This window comes from Anas platyrhynchos, chromosome Z, assembly GCF_047663525.1.
Source record: "Anas platyrhynchos isolate ZD024472 breed Pekin duck chromosome Z, IASCAAS_PekinDuck_T2T, whole genome shotgun sequence".
Classification (NCBI taxonomy): Eukaryota; Metazoa; Chordata; class Aves; order Anseriformes; family Anatidae; genus Anas; species Anas platyrhynchos.
This window is the reverse complement of record NC_092621.1, coordinates 21,003,801-21,026,318: the sequence shown is the minus strand read 5'-3', so window position 1 is coordinate 21,026,318 and position 22,518 is coordinate 21,003,801. Positions and strand designations below refer to the sequence as shown.

The window sequence follows — 22,518 nt, the reverse complement described above, 5'->3', positions numbered from 1 at the left end:
GAATTTAGATTAAAAATTAGGGCTATAAGGACTGTTTTTAACCCTAGCAATGTGATACGTGAGGGAAATTAGCATCCTTCAATGCTTCAATTTAGACATTAACTCACTCTAGTGCTTTAAAGAAAGAACAGTGTAATTTTTAACTACAACTTTTTAAGGCTTGACATAGCAGATTCACCTACCCTGTAGCCCAATGAGACACAGTAAATACGAAAATATTTGATTACATTTTGTTTGTGTTTCAGGAAAGAACAAATTCTGAGTTAAAAAGGAAACATACTTTGTAGCATGCCATTTTTCTGAGCTTTTATAGTAATCAGGGAATAACATTGCATTTAATAAACTTTGGTGTTGAAAAAATTCAGAATAATTGCGTTGACTAACTGCTAAGGTTATATACCACTCTTTCAGTAAGTACAGAGACTTGTCAGTTATTGTTAAAGTGGTTTGCGTTTTAATACTTTATTAGTATCTAGTTGACAATCTTGCTTCAAATTGAATATAGTTTGACTTTCATATTAGACAATAGATATTCTTGGTAATATCCTTAAAAATTCTTTCCAGCCTACTTTGTTTTGTTTAGGCTCCTTATTTAGCCAATAGAGGGAGGTCAAGAAGACAATTCAGCTTCCTGTCGTGGAGCCTAACTCTCCTTTTTGCACTCAAAACTGCTTGGAACTAGCAGTAAGAAACCAAGTAAGGGGCCCAACTTAAATGCCTCTATGCAAATGTATGTTCTGGAGCCCCCAGCACAAGAAGGAGGTTGATCTGTTAGTGTGGGTCCAGGGTAGGGCCACAAAGATGATCAGAGGGCTGGAGAACCTCTCCTACAAATAAAGGCTGAGAGAGCTGGGGCTGTTCAGTCTACAGAAGTAAGGGTTCCAGAGTGACTTCTTTGCAACTAAAAGAGGGGAGATTTAGATTAGAGGTTAAGAGGAAATTCTTCCCTCAGAGAGTGGTGAGGCATGGGAACAGGTTGCCTGGAAAGGTTGTGGATTCCCAATCCCTGTAGGTGTGCAAGGCCAGGTTAGATGAGGTCCTGGGCAACCTGATCTAGTGGGTGGTGTCCCTGCCTATGGCAGGGGAGTTGAAACTTGGTGATCTTTGAGGTCCCTTCTAAACCAAGCGATTTGATTCTACGAAATGCACATAGTACAGGGAGTAAATAAGGTGAACTGGAGGCGTGCATATAATTGCTGGGCTGTGGTCTGGTAAAAATGATAGGAAGCCTGTATGGATGAAGAAGGAGCTCCTGGCCAAACTCAAACACAAAAAGAAAGCTTATACAGGGTGGAAGCAAGGACAGAGTCTGGGAGGAGTACAGCGGTATTATCTAAGCAGCCAGAGATCAGGTTAGGAAAGATGAAGCAGTGATATTAAATATGGCCAGGGCTGTCAAAGGTAACACGAAAATCTATAGGTATGTCAGGAAAGGAAGACTAGTGGGAATGTGGGCACCCTCAAGAAGGAAACAGGAGACTGGGTTACCTGGGACTTGGTTACCTGGGATATGGAGAATGCTGAGGTACTGAATGACTTCTTTGCCTCAATCTTCACTTCCAGGTTATCTAGCCACACTACCCAAGTCACAGAATCCACAGGCAGGGACTGGGCGAATGAAGAACTGCCCACTGCAGGAGAAGTTCAGGTTCAAGACCAGATTAGGAACTTAAAGGTGCACAAGTGAATGGGACCCGATGAGATGCATCTGATGGAACTGGTGGATGTAGTGGCCAAGCCACTGTCTATCATATTTGAGAAGTCATGGCAGTCTGGTGTTGTTCTCAGGGATTGGAAAAGGCAAAATCATAACTCACTTTAAAAGGGGGAAAATAAGAAGACTTGGGGGAACTACAGGCCTGTCAGTCTCACCTCTGTGCCAGGCAAGGTCATGGAGTAGATCCTCCTGGAAACTGTTAAGGCACGCTTAGAACAGAGGTTGCTGGACAGCCAGCATGGCTTCATGTCAGCAATGGCAAATCATGTCTAATAAACTTGTTGACCTTCTGTGACAGGATTACAGCATTGGTGGATAGGGGAAGAGCAACTGATGTCATCTACCTGGACTTGTGCAAAGAACTTGGCACTGTCTTACACAACATCCTTGTCTCCACGTGGGGGAGAGGTGCATTTGGTGGATGGAACACTCTGGATAAAGAATTGGCTGGATGGTCACACTGAGTTCTGCTCAACAGTTTGATATTCAAGTGGAGACCAATGACAAATAGTGTTCCTCGGGGGTCTGTGGTGGAACTGGTATTATCTTTGTTACTGATGTGGACGGGGGATGGAGGGCATCTTCAGCAGGTTCGCCAATGACACCAAGCGGTGTGGTGTGGTCAACACACTGGAGGAAAGGGATGTGGATGTCATTCATAGGGACCTGGACAGATGTGAGAGGTGGACCTGCGAGAACCTCATGAGGTTCAACAAGGCCAAGTGCAAGGTCCTGCATTGGGTCCTAGCAATCCCAAGCACAAATACAGGCTGGATAGAAAATGGGGTGAGAGCAGCCCTGAGAAGGGCTTGGGGGTGTTGGTTGGTAGAAAAATGGAACATGAATGAGCTAGCAATGTCTGCTTGCAGCCCAGGGTACAGATGGCTTTCTGGGCTGCATCAAAAGAACTGGCCAGTAGGGGCCCCAGGTGATTGTCCCCTTCCTCTGCTCTTGAGAGACCATACCTAGAGTACTGTGTTAGCTTTGAGGCCCCAGCAAAACAAGGACATGGACTCATTGGAGTGAGCTCAGGAGGAGTGCCACGAAGATAATCAGAGGGCTGGAGCACCTCTACTGTGAAGACAGGCTAAGGGAGTTGAGGTGGTTCAGCCTGGAGAAGAGAAGGCTCCAGGGAAACATCATAGCTTCCATACCTGGAAGAGGGCCTACAGGAAAGCTGAGGAGGGACTCCTTGTCAGGGAGTGGAGTGATAGGACAAGGGGGAATGGCTTTAAACTAACTGAGGGTTGGCTTAGATTAGATATAAGAAAGACATTCTTTACTCAGAAGGTGGTAAATACTGGGACAGATTGCCCAAGAAGCTGTGGATGCCCCATCCCTGGAGGTGTTCAAGGCCAGACTGGATGGGGCCTTGAGCAACCTAGTGTGGATGGAGGTGTCCCTTCCCATGGTAGGTCAGAACTGGGATCTTTAAAGGTCCCTTCAAACCCAAACCATTCTGTGAAGTAAAAGATGAAAATATGTGATTTATCTTGCTAACAAGGTTATCTCTAATGACTTGCATTCTTCTGAGACTAGAGCTGGGTTTCTTGGTTGGGTGAGGAGGGATATTCTTTCTGAGCTGAGAGAGAGGGGAGTTTGGGGTTCTGCCTACTACATAACACAGTCCTCACTCAGCAGTGAGGCTAAGGTACGGACCCTTACGAAGCTGTAGGAAGGTGTAGAGGATAATGCACACTGCACAGTACTCTCCTGTATAAGCGTCGGTGGTGACTTGCTAGTATTGAGTGCTGCCTCTGAAGCAGTAATTGCTTAGCAACCTGTGCATTTACAAATCATGGAAAAACAGATCCATATTTGTGACTGTATTCTTTAATGTAGCATGACTTTCAAAACTGGCAATAATTTTCAGTCTTAAGAAATCTATGTGCAAGGATTTCAGTCTTCAAATTGTTGATTTTTGATATTGGAATTGATAATAGAATTGCAGCCTTTCTACAAGGTTTATTGTTCTTCCTTCAGTGTGTAAATTTTTTGTTTAATGGAAGACTTTTTCATCTAGCCAAACTACTGTTAGCAGATTATGATTTTTAGTCATTGATGTAGCTATGAAGTGACTTTTTTGTATATGTTTAAAAGCTTTATGTTAAAGTTTGAGAACTCTTTGTAGAAGTCACAGGTGTCTTGTGTGACCGTGTTTCACTCACTGCTCATTTTGAGTGAAGTGACTGTCTAGAGCAATTCTCCAAGATGAATGCTGAAATAGCATTCAAACTAACTAAGGAAATATGACCAAGGTGTCGGTGGTCATTGTCAGTGATCATCAGGTATTTAACTAATTTAATGAGATTAAACTTACTCTGCATAGGTTGTAATGATTCTGTATGTATGATTCTATATGTATAAATCTCATTGTGATCACTATTATTCCTTGGATTCCTCTTCTAAATGTAGGCACCAGTGTATATGCCAAAGCTTCCTTTGAATTTAGAAAAAGTTGCTTTGAAAATGCAATTAACTATAGTTAACTTACCATTCTTTGTTGGAAATACTGTCTGTTTTGCTTAATGTGTTTATTCTATTGTATATTTCATTTTTAAATAATGAACAACTTCCTCTTACACTGTGTGGAAATGATTGGCACAGTACATGAGGGGACAGCAGTGAACGTTGTTCATATTGAACAACAGTGTATCCCATCACATCATTAAGTAAATTGACAAGGTACAGGCTAATAAGTTTACAGTAGAATAGATCTGAAACCGGCTAAATTGCTTGGCTCAAAGGATTGTGATCAGTGGCATGAAGTCTACCTGTGGATCAGTCACTAGGCAGTACACTGCGGTGGGAGGGCAGGGAATTGGAACACTGCTGGTAGTGGTTATTAACACTTCATTAATGACCTGGGACAGCATGTCCCTGTTTGGGACAGCATATGCCCTAAGCAAGTTTGCATATGATGTGGAAGAGCAATTAATGTAGCAGGAGGTTGTACTGTCACTCTGAAGGGCCCAGCAGGCTGAAGAAATATCTCATGATCAAGAAAGGGAAATTCCTGGTGGTCTTCTGAGGAGGATTAACTATGTGCCAGATACATGCAGTGGGTAACTGGGTTCCAAGCAAGTTTTCAGAGAAGGACTTGGTAGTCCAGGTGGATATCAATGTGGCCAAGAGCTAGCAACGTGTCCTTGTGGCAAAGTATTAGCTGCATTAAGAGCTGCTATCAGGCTGAAAAAGCCGATTTTTACTCTATAGTCATCACTGGTGAGTGAGTCCAGTGACGGTCCACAAAGACGACTGATTATGGGATTGAAGCATCTGTTATACTGGGAAGGCTGAGAGCAAGGACTGAATAAGATCCCTCCCTGAAGCCTTCTCTTAATGTGTATATAACCCTGATGTAGGGTGGGGTAAAGAAGAGGGGACCAGGCTTTTATTAGTGATATCCAATAGAAGAATTAGACAATGGGCACAAATGCAAATTTAGGAAATTCCACTTATACTTGTGAACGTAGCTTTTTTTAATCTGAAAGAAGTGTCTAAGTGGCAAAAGTTTCACCGAGAGGCTGTGGAACTTCAAGCTATGAAGCGAGTCAAAACCTGACTGGTTGTAATCATTGGCTTTATGCTGTAGGTGACCCTGCTTTTAGTGGAAGGAGAGGTCTAGAAAATCTCCACAGGTGCCATGTGCCACCCAGTATCAACTATTCCATAACTATATGGAAAAGGTGCATTTCTGTTGTCTTATTCCTTTTTTTTTTTTTTTTATGGAAAATTAGTGTTGGTCTTCAGTCTGGGCTTATATAGCAAGGTTTTGGTGCAAGAGGGGCTGCCAGGGTGGCCTCTGTGAGCAGAGCCCAGCAGCTACCCCATGTCAGAGCAGAGTCAGCTCCAGTTGGCTCCAAAAGGGACCTGCTGCTGGCCAGACACTGGTTGGGCCTCTCGGTGATCAGGCTGAAGAAAGGAGGAAAAACAACTGCTGCATAACAGAAGCTGGGAGAGAGGGTTGAGAACCAGCTCTGCAGCCCCCAGGCCATTGCAGCAGGAGGGCAGGAGGTGCTGCAGGCAGGCAGCAGCAGTTCCCCTGCGGGCTGTGCAGGGAGAGGCCCCTGGTGGAGCAGGCTGTCCCCCTGCAGCCCATGGGTCCCACATGGAGCAGATCTCCACGCTGCAGCCCCCCCATGGGTGGAGGAGCCCCCGGTGGAGCAGGTGGATGTGGCCTGGAGGAGGCTGCGGCCCATGGAGAGCCCCCGCAGGAGCAGGCCCCGGGCCAGAGCTGCAGCCCGTGGAGAGGAGCCCCCGCAGGAGCAGGGGGTCTGGGGGGAGCTGCCCCCACCTGTGGGGGACCCGTGCTGGAGCAGTTTGCTCCTGGGGGATGGATGGACCCCGTGGGACGGAGCTGTGTGGGAGCAGGTCTTGAAGAGCTGCTGCCTGTGGGCAGCCCCCACAGGCTCAGCTGGGGAAGGACAGCATCCATGGGAGGGGGACCCCATGGGGAGCACAGGCAGAGAGGGACCATGAAGGAGTGGAGGAGACGAAGCATCAGGGACTGACTGCAGCCACCATTCTTCTGGACCACTTAGGGGAAAGACATAGAAGAGAATGGATGGAGGGGCAGGAAAATGTTTTCAGTTTGCTTTTAGTTCTCACTGCTCTAGTCTGTTAGTAATAGGCAATAAATTGCATTAATCTCCCTTATGCTGAGTATGTTTTGCCAGTGACAGTAATTCATGAGCGATCTTCCTGTCCTTATTTTAAGTTTTATCTTTCCACTGTATTTTCTCTTCCTCTTCCTTTGAGGAGGGGGAGTGAGAGAGCCATGTGGTGGAGCCTAGCTAGCTATCAGTGTGAAACCACAGTCAATCAGATGTTTTTCTTCTGACAGCTGTTCTAATCTGATACTAGTTCTATTTAAGCAAATGTCTAGTACATGCTTCCTTCACTGAGCCTTGGAATGAGCCTTAGAAACCCAAAAGAGGATAATATTTTGAAGTTAAAACCTATTTATAGGTGCATAAACTACCTCCAGATTTTACTACGTGTATCCAATCTTCAAATTTATCTTGTGTGCTTACACTATTTTTTTCACAATTTTCACAAGAGTTTAAGTAGAATTAGAACACAAATTCAACTTATACAGGTCTGAGGGACATGCCAGTATCATCATTGTTGTTAATGAAGTATGAAAACATGTTTTGTTTGGCTTTGCAGGTTGTTGCACCAGACAACTATTTTTATACAGTTGCTACATCTGTGCATACATCTCAGCCATATTCAGATCTCAGTGTCATAAATAAGCAAAGGATGAACTAAAACATTGTAGCTCATATTTGCTAGTATCTGCAGCTTTGGGTTATGATAATTAATATTTTCTAATGTATCGGAATGTAGTCTTGTAAATACTTAAAGTGAGTAGTGTGAAGTGAGTCCAGTTCTAGGAATATATTTCTAGACTATTTGGGGAATGGAGTTGTGAGTATGTGGGGAAGGAATTTAGAGATGGATTTGAAAGTGCTGTATTAAATTTTAAGGAAAATCGTAATTGAGAAATGTTTCCATATTTCCTGATCTTGAATAAACCAGGTCTGTTGCAAAAACACAGCAAGGCTGTAGAAGCTCTCCAAATATCTTGTCTCCTGCTGCCACCGGAAAATCGGAGGAAACTACAGCTGTTGGTGAGGATGATGGCAAGAATTAGCTTTAACCAAGATTTGCCACCTCTTTCTGAATCAGTGAGGACCAGAACCTTGGTAAGTATAGTGGAAGGCAGAAAGTTGGAAAAGGCTTTTGAAATAGAACAGATAAAATATTCTTACTAGAGAGTATGTACAAAGGACAGCTTGCTTATTTGATGAATAATTTTTCTAGTCTTTTTGCTAACTTTCAAGTCTTCTACATGGAGTAGGACAACAGAAAACTTGGCTGGAGAGCCAGTCCATAAAAATCCTATAGTAGCATTCAGAAATCCAAATTTGCTTCATAGCAATTAAGAGTTTAATAATGAATGGTATTTGATTAAAATAATTAAATTATTGACTGCTAAAGTTATAATTTAATTAACTTTAAATTGTACTTGATTAAAATAATTACATTATAATCTAAATGTTATTTTTAGAAGTGAATCCTTTACAATCCTTTACAAGTACTTTGTATTAAGTTTTAATTTAGTGGTGTAATCTATGACACAATACAGAACAACTTGTGTGCTGGCAGTGCTTAAAAGGTCAAGTGACTGGTGCATAGCCAGAAGACTTGTAACTGAACACTTTGGTATGAGATTACATGTACTAAGCTGGATATGAAGTTTGGATTTGAAAATAATGGCATCAGGTTTTCCTTATGGTGTGCAACTTTTGTTCAATTGCTGTGTTAAAATCTTGCAAATATATTTGCTCTGTCTAAATGGAAAAGCAGTGTGGAATGCCTATTTGATGAAGTCTTGAGAATAAAATGGAATTCAGCCATTTTATGCCAAAAATCAAGAGTTAGATTATGTTTATGGGGCAAGAGCCATTTTCAGTCCACACAGCGTCTCAATACATAATGCACTTTTTTAACTGATGCATTAAAAGTATGGTAAGCATAGTGCTTTTAATTTTTTTTTTTAATATCTCTTTTTTAAGACAACTTATTTTTCTCCGTAAACAGAAAAATATACAATAATGATGTTTTTTTCCAGATGGTTCAGGCATTTTCCCGTTGCATTCTTTGCTCTAAAGATGAAATGGACTTGGATGAACTGCTTGCTGCTAAACTAGTATCTTTTCTCATGGACAATTATCAGGAGATCTTAAGTGTTCCTTCTTCCTTGAAATCATCTATAGAGGAACATGTTGTACATGTCCAAAGAGTCCAAGTAGGTGTCAAGTAGAAAAAAAATCTTGTCTCTGTGCTTATGCTTTCTGGTCTTCAGTTGATCTTATATATCAACAAGACAGATCTAACGCTTTGTTCTGTCTCTGCTAGCATTTGAAGAGCTAATTAATTCAGAATGCTGATACTCAATCATAACAACATGTTTAAATGAAACTATGCTGATCCTGAATGACGCAATGACTAAAAGACAAAAACTCTTAAATATGTTGCTATCTTGGTCTTCTTGGTCTGCATCATCTTCTCCAGGAATGGAATCCCAATCTTGTAGAGCCATCCATACTTGCTCAACTTTTTTATAACTTTATTTCTTTTTCCTGGTGCCATATTTTGTTTTGTTTAAATCTGCTTTCTAGTTCAGCCATTTTTTTTTACTGAAATAGTAAGTCATTTGTGACTTTTTCAGAGTTACATGGACTTCTGTTGTATGTTGTTATTTTTTTTGACTTGCTAGCACTCGCTCAAGTAGTGCAGGAGATAAGTAGAATTTGTTGTGTCTTGTCCTTTTCCATTTAATGTCTGTGAATAACATTTAATGACTTTAATGACCAAAATGACTTTATTAATCCATAAATGATGGACAACTTGATTAGGCCGGTTTTTGCAAATTTGCAGAGAACAGCTCTTTTTCCTCTTTTTACAGATAAAATATACTGGGGCTGACACTGATGCAACTTTTCCTGCTCCATCTTTTTGTCACCAAATCAGCACAGATGAGTTTGAATACCAAAGGGCTACTGGCTCTCAAGAACCACTGGCAGCTTTATTGGAAGAAATAGCAATGAACAAAGAAATATCTGTGAAAGACAAGAAGAAGAAGCTCAAACAAGTAAATAATTCTTCCTCAGTCTTTACTGACTTTTTAAAACTTCTTTATGAGGACTTAGGTGTAAAGTATTGAAGGCAAATATAGAGGTTGAAAATAATAGATATTTGGGCAATTAAACTGCTGTTTAATTGTTTTTAATAGAGGTACTGTAATGAATCAAGCCATATTGGAAAATATCAGTTAATTTTCTGTATAGAGAGTCTGATAGAGGAATTTTCTTGCTCTGTAAATGGAGGTGACATTGTTTAATAAGCCAAGTGTTAGTGAATTTTTCATTTTAAATTAATGTGTTTTTCTAGTTTCAGAAATCTTACCCTGAAGTGTATAAAGAACGATTTCCTACCCCTGAAACTGAAGCAGTACTATTTCCTGAAAAATCTAAACAGAAACCACCAATTTTGATGTGGGCCTTAAAAAAGCCTTTTCAACCATTTCACAGAACCAGAAGCTTTCGGATGTGAACGGTTTGTAATACATCATCGAACTGAGTCAGAACATATCAGGCAATCTTATGCAAAAGGAGCCTAAGCAACATGTAATTAACTCACTAAAAAAAAAAAAAGAGTATTGGGGATATTGTTGAGACTGTATTAAAAAAAAAAAAAAGGTCAAAAGAAGAGGAAAGTATTGAGGAGTTATAAATGTGAACCAATATCAGTATTTTTGTAAAACACTTTTAAAATGTTTTGTATTTTTTTAAAAACTCGATGATTAACTTACATGGGTGATAAGGTACACTTTCAGTAGTCTATTTCAAGGTCTAAATGTATTTGTGTAATATTGTTGTTAGTGAGCAGCATTTTTTTCTGAAGATGAATCTCTTATGTAAACTAGTTGGCCTTTATTCACGAGTAGCTTGAGAAATTCATATTATGTACAGAAGTGAATAAGTATGAAACACTGGATTTTTTGATAATGTGTACGCTAGCCTAGTGTTCTTAATATGTAAGGTTTATTTCAGAAAACTGTAAAGACTCAATTTTAATTCTTATGATGCATTATAGCTTGACCCAACTCCTGTTGAAGTTCCATGGATTTCACTATTGCAGACCTAGTCTGTTAATCAACCCAGTCTTTTAACTCTTTTCCATAACTCTTACTAAATATTGCTGGACAAAAATTTGATGCCGGTCCAATAGAACACATTTTCAGAGAAAAATCTGAAGCCTTACATTTCTTATGTTTAATGATTTCATTTGTTTTACATTATGAAACCTATTGTACTGTGTATACCTTGATTGTGACAGCACCTCTGAGCAATTAAAGCATTAATGTTTTCAGGTATTTACTTAGTGATAGTTTCAGGTTATCCATAAGAGTTCTAAAGAACAATATATCATACCTTACTGCATGTCACAAAGTTTATGCAGTAGAGAAGATATCTGACATCTCAAAAACTATGTCTGAAATTCTAATAAGCAGCAAGGTGGTTATCGTGGAATGAAACAGTGAGCATTTTCACTTTGCTAACCCCCTAATCAGTCAATAAGCTTTAAGATGTATATTGTGAGGTTGCTGACTTAGCAGACTGCAATGTTTCTCAGGTATAGTGCTTTTGATGAACAGTGTGTTTTTCCATGATCTGTCTTCATACTTGGACTTCATATCAGTAATCATTATTTAAACAAGAGTGATACAAAAGAACTTTGTTCTTGTTTGATATTAAGAAAATATTAATATTAAAATTAGACTGAGGCCACTTCTTACCTTTTGTTCTAGGTCTCTGAAGGTGACATAACCTCAAATTTGTGATAGTGTGCTGTATATGATTATGTGCAGTTATCTTTGACTAGACTACTTGTATAATCATTTGGTTACAACAGTAACGCACGAAGCATAAGAACAGCTATTAGGAAAGTGTCTTGCTTAAAAAAGAGGAAGCTAACCCTAAGTCATCTGACATTTGTTCTTCTCTGCAAAGGAGGGGTAGGATTCTATCTTATTTGTTGGAAGTAATCTCACTGCTTGCTGATAAGCCTTCTAGTGTCACATTGAATTGTTTCCCCACTGTTCCACTCCTACTATTCATATAGCCTTCCTTAACCTGTTCTAAACAGCAATTAGAGTTCACTCATTAGTCTCCACTGTTAGAAGTTGAAGATATGACATTTTCTGTGGGTCAACTGCACTTGTGTAGGAGGCTTCTTGAAAGCTAGCTGAGAGAAGCCTGACCTTGATTCACTGTCTAAGAAAAAAAACGCAACACTTCATATCCCTAAACCATAGTCAATAGAAACTTCAGTTTCATATTAACGTTCTCAGGAATTTAACTTTTACTGCTGTATTAAAACCTTCAGTGTCTTGATGTTGCCAATACTGAACAACCTGGGATCTATTAGGTTTATTTCCCTTGCACTGTGAGGCCAGACATTCTTTTGCTTATCTCAGTGGCTGTTTACTGAAGAGGCTCACTAAATGAAGTCTTAGTAGGCACCCTTTTCAAACATAGCAGGAGGAAGACTCAAAGGTAAATGTTATTGGTTTAGTCGCTTCTTTTTTCCTATTTAAGGATGATAAATTCATGTTTGTCATCTAAGAGCATTATCTTAAATATCTAATTTTAAGTTCATATGTAAAGAGGAGCTAATTTGTCATTAGATTTGCACAATGCTGTTTAACTCCTTAGTACTAAACCTTAAACTGTAAGGAAATTAGGTGTCAAGTTACTGTTAGGATTTTTGGACAAGAACCAAAATCTTGGGTTTAAAGATTTTATTTTATTTTATATTTTATTTTGGTTTGCTTTTGTGTCTATCTTTTTTCTATGCTAAGTTTTGCCCCAGCAGAGCAATCCCTTTTCCTCCAGCATCACCTTGACCATAACTTTTTTGCTAACCTATTACTTTCTACAGCTGTGAAAGCTCTGCTCAACCATTTCCTAAAAGAGATAAAGTATTGATCTTCCTTTCTTGGGAGGGGAGCTGGGACTTTGCTCAACGTTCCTGTTTGTTGATGTTTGCTACATTGCTTCTTTCCTTTGACAAACACAGCTCACTACAGCTCCAAAGGTAACTATAAATCATCTGAAAAATCTTCTGCTTTGCATGTCTCTGTTTCTGCTCTGATCCTCTGATGTTAGTCACTCTTGGAGTATTAGCTTCCATTGTTAGCTGCTAATCACAGAACAGATTGGTCTGGAAGGGACCTCAAAGACCACCCAGTTCCAACCTCCCCTGCTATGGGCAGGGATACATCCCACCAGACCAGGTTGCTCAAAGCCCCATCCAGCCTGGCCTGGAAGACTTCTAGGGATGCAGCATCTACAGCTTTGGACAACCTGTCCCAAGGCCTCACCATCTTCATGGTAAAGAATCTCTTTCTTATATCTAATCTAAGACAACCCTCTGTTAGTTTAAAGCCATTCCCCCTTGTCCTGTCACTCCACTCACTGACAAAGAGTCCCTCCCCAGCTTTCCTGTAGCCCCCCTTTTATTAGTACCTTTCCTGTAGGTACTGGATGGCTGCTGTAATGTTTCCCTGGAGAGCCTTTTCTTCTCCAGGCTGAACCACCCCAACTCCTTCAACCTGTCTTCACAGGAGAGGTGCTCCTGTCCACTGATCATCTTCATGGCCATCTATGTGGACTCACTCCAATGAGTCCAGGTCCTTGTTTTGTTGGGGCACCACAGCTGAATGCAGAACTCCAGGTATTGTCTCTTGAGAGCAAAGCAGAGCTGCAAAATCACCTCCCTCCTTCCACCTGCTGGCCATGCTTCTTTTGATACATCCCAGGGTACCGTTGGCTTTATGGGCTGCAAGTGCACATTGCTAGCTCATGTTAAACTTCTCGTCAACCAAGACTCCTGGGTCCTTCTCCTCAGGACTGCTCTAAATCCCTTCTCCACCCAGCCTGTATTTGTGCTTGGGATTGCCCAGACCCAGATCCGCTATCTACTTGGCCTTGTTGAATATCATGAGCTTCACATGGGCCCACCTCTCAAGCCTGCCCAGGCATCCTTTCCCTCCAGTGTTTTTGACAGCTTGGTGTCATCGGCAAACTTGGTGAGGGTGCACTTGATCCCACAGTCCGTGTTACTGGCAAAGATGTTGTATAGTGCCAGCCCTGATACTGACTCCCTGGGGAACACCACTCGTTACTGATCTCCACCTGGACACTGAGCCATTGACTGCAGTTCTTAGTGTGCCTATCCAGCCAATTCCTTACCCACTGAGTGGTCTATCCATTAAACCCATTTATCTCCAATCTAGAGACAGGGATATCATGGGGGATGGTGTCAAATGCTTTGCACAAGTCCAGGTAGGCTGGATTTATCTTACCTTTTGATGTGAGTCATACTTGAGAAATGGGTGTTGCATTCTGCTGTCTGTAAAAGGAGTTGACAAGTTTAATTATAAACAGGTGAATTTAGGTCCCATTCATGAGTTTCTGTTTGGGTGCCTGACTCTCATGTGATTTTACTGACATAACTATGTAACATAAAAGATATGCTTACATCTCTTTAGAAGAGAGGAAGCTGATACATGGATGTGAAGTCCTTTCTAGAAGAAATTAAAAGAGGCAGGATTTTTAAACAATATTTTTAGGGGCTGTCATTTTCAAGTTCATTGATTTTTGGGTGGAACTTTGGATAGCCAAGGCTGCATAGAGAAATTTCTTGCTCATTCTGGCAGGAGACTAGAAGAGTACCAAATACACTTCGTTATTCAAGAGAACATGGGATTGCATCTGATAGCAAATCTGGGTAAAAGAATGAAAAAACTGATACAGAATTTCAGTGGCAAAAATCTAATGCTGAGTAATACAATGTTTAGTCAATATGTTGTTTTTAATTCTTGATGGAAAGTACACTGTCTTGGATGGTGAATTTGGTTTTATTAGGGTTGTGGTCTGCAGGTTCGTTAAAGTGTGTTTCAGCTTTTAATTCAGAAAAATTTTGCAGTGGGGGTAAGATAGCAGTATGTCAGATTTAGGTAAACTGATAAGAGACCTAGTTTTTGTTTTATTATGGATTCCTCATAAGTAGTTATGGAGCCACAGATACGGCTGAAAATTTTGGGCACATTAGGCTTTTTATGGCATGCCACTAAGTAGCATCTGATAAAATACTGACATGAGCCAGTAATAGTTTAAGTGATTAAGAACTGCATAAATACAAGTACAAGGGTATAGTTACTAATGGAGATGCTCTTAATGATTTTTGCAGGAAATCAGTACTAGGTTCTTCTGTCAGTGTTTTCACTGGACAGGAAACAGGGTATGAAAATATATATTAAAAAAGCTGTTGCTGCTGTAGGTAATCTCATCGGTGTTTTTAGAATGTGCAGTAATAATAGGGGCATTAGTATGGAACAGTGCAGGTTAAAAATTAATTCAAGCATGGTCATATCAAAATTATCTAAAAGGAGGAAATGTAGGACATTTAAAAAAAAAAAAAAAAGAAAAATGTTCAGTAGAGATTGTGTTCTGGAGAACTACCCCTGTGTAAGGGTTTAATCCCCCAGTGCACAAGACTTTCCAACATTATACTGAGGCAAAAGGCTAATGTAATTCTTGGAGGTCTAAATTGGAGGATGTTACATAAGATCAGCTGAGTCATCTCTCGTGTGACCTCCGTGCTCAGTACTGGGTGACTGACATTGAAACATTGCAGTTTTTGCAGGCTTTTGAAAAACTGTATATGATGCAAGATGAGAATTCAAAATAACTTTCCTTAAAGTGAGGATTTACGTTATTTCAGTTTTTTCCATTCATGAGAAACAGGAACAAGAGGTCACTTGATTAGCTCGTGGAAGTACATTCACGTAAAGAAGTACATATATTGGTAAGGAATGAAGACATGAGTTGAGAAGGGAACAATACTCAGTGGTTGGAAAATGGAGCTAGCTATGTTTAAATAGGGAGGTGGGGTTGTGGTTTTATTTTGACATTGAGGGTACTGAATGATTGAATGTGGTGATTTTAACTTTTGCTTGGTTTCTCAGAGGTATTCTTTTTGGTGTATGTTTACTGCAACCACTGAGCTGAGGGCATGGTGAGCAAAGGAGAAGCATTATGACTTAATATATGGGAGACCAGACAAAATCTCAGGGCTCATCAGTCCTTGTGTGCTAAGGATTTTTACAGGAGTCCCCCATCTGTTCAAAGTCATCAGCTTCACCGAGTTCAGGAAATGATGTAAAACAGTTAACTCTCTTGATTTATTTTTTAAAATTTTATTTAAGGCAACTAAAGAAAACAGTACTTTTAACTTTTGGTTTTCAGCCAAACCTCAGCGAATATAGGCAAAGAGGCATCACCTTTTGTGTTGTTGGGGCACGGCTGCTTATGGGGATATTGAAAATCAGCTCTGCTCTGCACAGCACTCTGGTTAGGGAGAGTGAGGTATGTCTCTGTACTGCAGTTGCTTTCACTGGGAATGAGAGAGGATAAGATACATAGAAATGTGGTCTGGTGGCTGGTATGAGTTCCAGTAATACACTCATTGTTGCTCTGTGATCTAAGTAGGCATTCTAAAATGTATGTCTTAATCTTCTATTTTTCAGCCTGGTATTTATATGGTGCTGAACTGATCAAATCATGTTTAGGGAAGACAACTCTCGAACATCCAAAGCAACCTGAAGTGTCTTTTGTCTTAACACTAGCCTATATCTGTCTATAGCTAACTCTTCTTATGATTTTTTTTTTTTACACTGTTTCTATAATTGTGGTTTGAAATAACTGCAAGGTTCCCTGAAACTTTAGCAATATAAGAGAAGCTTCTGGCAGTGTTTCCTGAGCTTGCCTGCTGAAGAGAGGATGGACTGACCTTGGCACTTCTAGACTGATTCTGACGGTGAATAAAAGGCATAATTTAATGCATTTACATGTTTGCAGATATTTCTTTTGTTTCCTTGCTTAAGTACTTATCTGCATGAGGATCTGGCCTTGTGCATGACTAAGATTTGCTATGTTATTTCAAAGCTGATGTGCAGTGCTAGCTTTTAAATTTGATCTCATGATATGCAGTCCTCTCTGTAGATGATTTTGTGTTCAAATAGTGGTGAGAGAATGAGTAGTGGGTTTGCTAGTCTCTTGTCTGATACAATGGCTTGCAAAATATTAGCTTTCTTGTTTCAAGAAACTGTGTGAAGAATGTCTTTTTCATGTTGGAATCTATGCAAACTGTTTGGGGATCCTATGAAAAATTTCTTTTCTCCTTGATAACTGTATAGTTTAATGTATTGTGTATCCTTCTAGATGCATGGTAATTTATGACCCAGCAGAGGTCAGCCTTGTGACATTTTTCAAGGCATATAATCACAGAAAAGGAGCATAAGTAAAGGTATGATAAAAGCCTTTGGAATTTTATGAAATATATTCCTGCTAATTAGAATTGAGTGATGTTACTGTGTTGTAGCTAGATATGGTTTCTTAAATACCTCATTGTAAATTGTCTTTACATACTAGGGCTCTATCATTTTGTAAAATTGTTACCTCTCAAATGTTAGCCTTGTTAGTGTACTAATATACCTTCTTACTGATTTGACTAAACAATATAATTGTATTTTCAGAGTTGGTTGTGTTCCCTCTTAATATTGTTTCACTGAGCTGCACATGGAACTGTTGTTTGAATTTTGCATGCTTCATGATGAAGTCTTCAAGTGATATTTCTGAATAACATTAATGGTGTAAGCAGATGTGAAGAAAAGTTGGGGAAGGAGGTGGGAAGAATAGGCAGATATTGACACTTCTTTCTAACAGTGCATAAGAATAAAAGGTTTTCTTTCCTTTCCATAAAAAAATCTTGTTTTCATTTTTGATGCTTAAAAAACAAAGTTAGGGGAAAGATAGGATGAAAAGGAGGGGTTCAACCCCTAGGACCAGTTCTGAAGCATAAAGGTTTTGTTCACCCTGTAAAATACCATTCCTATTTTTTATCACAATACTAGAATACGCATTGGTAGTTTCTTTGGTATTAATAAGCATAACACTCTAATTGCATGTAGCGTTGACAATTCACATTTTAGTCCTCATCAGTAGTAGTGGCAATCTTGTCTTAAATTGGCAATCTTGTCTTAAATTGTCTGACTACGTGATTTATAAGTTCAGTTTCAACTGGCAAAGTCAACAACAGCTGATAAAATTGCTCTGCCTAGCTTGAACACAATTTTCTGTGGAACTTGAGAGAGGTCCAAAGTAGTTTTATCCAGTTAGGCAGCAGAAGTGAATATGCAATAACAGGCTTGTCAAAGCTGCAGCTGAGTCTTCTGCAATGGAACTTGCTTTAATGACTAGAGCATGACATTGGAAACTGAGAAAACACGTTGCCTTTTTCATACATCCTGGTTGTCTTCTGAATGTCACAAAGATGTTTTATTCCCTCATTGTTACTGTACTATTTTTTTAATCTGTGAAATAGGGCTACTAATGCTCTGGAGTTGTTTTTAAACATAAAAAACACTGAGAAGAGAACAATATTCTGAGTTTCTGGAATAGCTAATAAAAATACATTCAGTGTCTCTTCAGCAGCAAGGCTGCAAGTCAAAATCAGCCTCAGGAATAGAGACTGCTTTTTAATGCTTTCTTGTTTTTCCTTTTTTTCTTTAATTTGCCTTCAAGGAGGTGAGATCAGCTTGGTGCAATAGCAGCTATTACATTTTTCTTTCTCTTTTGCAATAGATGGTTACAAACCCTCCAAGAAACTGCCAGCCAGAGAGCATTATTTTATCTCTATTTCAAGAACATGTTTATAAAATAACTTTGTTAAAATGGAAGCTTTTCCTGAAATGGAAGCTCGTATTAGTGTGCTGTGACCAGAATGCTGTAGTGTGTTCTTTTTTGAGCAGGTTATTGAGGACACTTAATGTTTGTTAGTCGGAGAATAAGAAAGCCAAGGTCTGAAGATGAAGAACCCCATTTAATGTTAATCAGCCACGGTGTATGTTATTGTTCTTGTTCCTGTCCACTCATACCATGGAAATGAAAACAATGTTGTATGATTTGGGCATCCTATGGATTCTGATAGTATGTGCTTATGTATTTAGGCCTTAACTTAATGGAAAGATATTGTGAATGTTGCACAAGTAACTGTCACTATGTCATGCACACCATCTCTTGAATTCTTGCCTCTGTCTTAATCTCTTATTTGAAAGCATATTTTGTCCTCTGCACACTGGCTTTTGCCAGCCACTTTTTGTTATATAGAAAACCCAGGGATGTAAGCAACTCTTTGATCCAAAATAGGAAGCCTTTCTTAAACACTGAGAAACAAAAGTAGGTGCAGAGACCGGTACTCTGAATTGAATCAGCTTGGGTCCAGGTGTGCCAAAACCTATTAACCCAACAGAACATAGACTACTGAAGCGCAAAATCACTGAGATGTTTACACTGTGCTCTGTACCACACTTGCGTTTGAGAATACAGCACAGGAATGCCTGGTCTGGTTTTGGCAGAGAAACCTGCTTTTCAAAGCTTCACACAGGTATGTAAGCCTCAGCTAAAACCTCTTCAGACATCTACATCTGTAAGGATGCATAAGCTTTCATCAAAGAAATAATTTGGGCAAATGGAAGTACACAGCAATGCTCAGGTTCTTCTAGGATGCTGTCTACAAACCTCATGAGTCTTTAAAAGATCTAAGTGCTTTTACCCAGGATGTGTTACTCCTGGAATTCCACACATCTGAATTAAACAGGAACAAACAGGCAATTTCTGTCCTTTCAAACTGAGGATAGTGGTTTATAAGGCAAATTAGCAACATAAATATTTAAAACAAAAGCAAAACAAAAATTCTGGTAATGCTTTCTTTTTTTTTTCCCTTGCTAGGGGTGAGGAGTGATTTACATAACTTGAAAAAAATGCAAGAGTAAATGTGTAAATCTGTATGGAGAAGCTGTACCGCATGCTCCTGAATGTGGGGCACTAGATATCAGACACCTCAGCCTGGGAGAACAGCATGTGCTATGATATTTAACTAGTGTGCACTTCAAAATTCATAAAGGCTTGGATTTCTTTTTTTCTTTAAATAAATAAATAAAAAAAAAAAACAACCAAACAACCAACCTAAGAGTATGGAGTGAACTAGACAAATCAGATTTGAATTCCCTAGGCTATGTGCTTACCTGTGAAGTGTTTTAATAGGCTCATCTGGGAAATAGCCACCTGAGTTTCTTTAACTCAAGCTCATTACAAGACAGACTACTAAGTTTTTTTTTTTTCCTTTTCATTGCTTAAGAGTCAAAAAGACTCAAATTTTAATTGCTTCACTTCCTCTCATGACTTCTTTTCAGTCAGAACAGCTGTTGTTTTTCTGTTCATCTGTAGCCAGGTTCATCTGCTATTCTGTGATGATGCGTAGATTCATCTGTGTGTAGAATAATAATGTTTGTACCACGATAGTGTCTGTTTTCTTAACATAATAAAAGAAAAAAAGAGTGAAGCTTTGAACCTGGCACCCTGCTTTACTACATGATTTGCCAAGTTTTTCTATATATATGATCAGTATTGTATATGTACATGCTCAAAATATCTGCAAAATATTGACTGATAAGATATAATTAAGGATATGTTCAAGACAGCCTATTTGTTCATTTCACAGGTATCTGAAACCACCAATTATTTTTCTGGTAGATTTTCATTGTGTCAGGAAATAGAATCAAAGCAAGAGAAGTTTTAAAGTCTTCAATGCAAAATATACGAGTAAAGGCAAGAATGAACTTAGGAAAATAATTTCTTCACAATTTATAAACTATTTAGGAAGTTTATTTTACATAATCTATTTATTTATTTTGAAAAACACTGCAGCATTAAGAAAACATCTTTGTTTAGACATTTAAATCTAGATTTTAATGAAACTCAGGTGTAACATCAATTCTGTAATATTGGTATGAAATATGTTTTTCTGCCTTGAGATTTGGTTGGAAGTCAAGCTTTAAATATCAAGAAAAATTCCCTTATACCAAGTATTGCAGTCTTCTTTGTACTTCTCACCTCATTTTGTCAATAAATGTTCAGGTTTGTATTAATGAATGCAGTTATTGCCTCAAACCATGAAAACCTGAAAATGAATTTTAAATTTGTAAGAGTGATACAGAAAGCTTGGCCAGCTTATTTTATTATTATTATTATTATTATTATTTAAGATGGGAGTTGTTATACGCAAATTCAGCTACATAAAGAATTAATCCCAACTGGATCATGCTATTTTTTCCTAAAGTTTGTGAAGCCAAACGTAGGTAAGACTGCAGCTTTTTATAACATGATGAATGTAATTTGATGTGGTAACATGGATGCTAATAGTGAAGAAACAGCTTTCAGTGCAGCTTGCAAACCTGCCTGAAGCCATGGTGATGTGCTCTGGTCTCTGGCCTACTCAGAAGTCCTAACTCTCATGACCTTTCTTGGGACTGTTATTGCCAGCTTAATTCATAGCTATGCCTGTGTCCTCATACACAGGTGTGTTGAATACATGTTTGGGAGAATACCTGAAGAGCTCATGAATCCAAATACAGGTTTAACAAAGTATTGTATAAAATATAGATTAAATGAGCTAACTTGCATAGTTAAGTGTCATACAGGTTAGTAAAACTGAAGTGTAAATATATATTTAAAGAAAAGCAATTATAATCTTGCATGAGTTACAAGATAAAGAATGAAAAATTCTGGCTTCTGTTGAATAGTGTTATGCTGAGTGGTAACCTTATATTTGGAAAGAAATTACATATACTGATTTCTTTTCCGATCTCCAGTATTTAACTATGAAAAAAAGTTCATGTACGAAACGCATTTTTTCAAGGTAATTAGTGGGGAAGCAACTTGACATAGGATCATTGTAAGATGGATACCCAGGCAAGAAACAAGAATAAAATAAAAAATAATAATAAAAAAATGGATAAATATCGAATATCACCTCTGTTGAAACAGGCAACATTAAAAAGCCAAAGAGACAGGAGAGACATTGTTCTAACCTTCAGTTTGATTCATCATTCAAGAATTTTTCAAGCCAGAGACAGAGCCACTTTGGCCTGAGAGGGTAGGGATATGTCACCCCAAGAGGACAGGGAAATCATAAGGACTTTAATTTTCTAGCCCTCTGTGGACAATAAATGGATAAGAAAATGACATGTGGATCTCTTTTGCATTATCTGTGGTGTGTTACTTGAAGAATTTCTGTCGTGCTTAATTTACATTTTTATTTATAAAGCGGAGAAGAATATTGTCTGTTGCCATCCGCTGTGGATAAAGAAATCACCCTACGGCTTGTGGGGTCAGGTATCTTGATAATGATGCTGCAGGATGTCATGGGGCATAGCAGAAAAAAATAATGGCTACTGCTACTGATACAGATGGGTTGTCTCAATGACTGGATAAAAGTATGCCTACTTATAGAGTTCTAAAGGCTTACCACAAAATAGCATCTCTCTTGAGACTTGCATTGAGCAAACTTGAGGCTGAATGCTATCCACATTAGTAAGATACAAACTGAATAATCCCATTTCATGAAAGGCATTTTGCTTGTTTGTTTTTATACACTTATCCTCCAAGGTATTTGCTTTCAGAAGGAAAGACTTTTCAACATACGTCTTTGCTCAGAGAAGAACAGCCTCTATTAATACAAGTTTCTGTCAGTTAATTTTCTATGGCAAGGTAAGCATTAAGCAAGACGATGTCACAGTCAGCTTCCTGTGTCTTTAGTCCTTGCCCTAACACAGTTGACAATTTGTTGGAAATTACTTCAGCAGAACGCCTGCAGAGGCATGTCTTTTCGTACATTTTTTACTAATGCTGATATATTAAGCTTAGACAAGTTCTGCTACCAAAGTAAGGACTGGGTTTTGTATATGGCCTCTACAAACCTAGCTCCACACATGACTCATGAACCCTGTTCCCCATCTAGGGTCATAATTACACTTGTAATTACATCCAACAGCGGCAAGACCTTGTTAGTGTTAGCCTGCACAAGACCAGTATGCAAATTTTTGGCAGAATAAGAGAAGTTAAATAGTACAGGGTAGAAAAAGAGAAGGATGTGGTAAAAAAGCAGATGAGTGAAGTATGGTGAGCCATGACATTAGGCATTGGTTGGACAAAATCAATGGAGTGATGTTGTTGGAAGGGGGGTGGAACCTTCTCTAATTGTCAAGATGCCTGTTATAGCCCCCCATGAATCGTCTGGCACAATTAGTAATTAATATGGTT

The 22,518-nt window shown here is 39.0% G+C and overlaps 1 protein-coding gene across 1 annotated transcript in view; it reads left to right on the top strand.

Moving 5' to 3' along the window:
- The window catches only part of DEPDC1B (DEP domain containing 1B), a 34,315-nt gene extending 12,874 nt beyond the window's left edge, over positions 1–21,441 (top strand). Inside the window, exons 8-11 of the mRNA XM_038170762.2 lie at positions 7,262–7,428; positions 8,358–8,534; positions 9,195–9,380; positions 9,680–21,441. Coding sequence (XP_038026690.1) covers positions 7,262–7,428; positions 8,358–8,534; positions 9,195–9,380; positions 9,680–9,841 — 692 coding nt within the window. The 3' untranslated portion in view covers positions 9,842–21,441. The remainder of the gene's footprint in view (positions 1–7,261; positions 7,429–8,357; positions 8,535–9,194; positions 9,381–9,679) is intronic.
- The last annotated feature ends 1,077 nt before the right edge of the window (positions 21,442–22,518 follow it).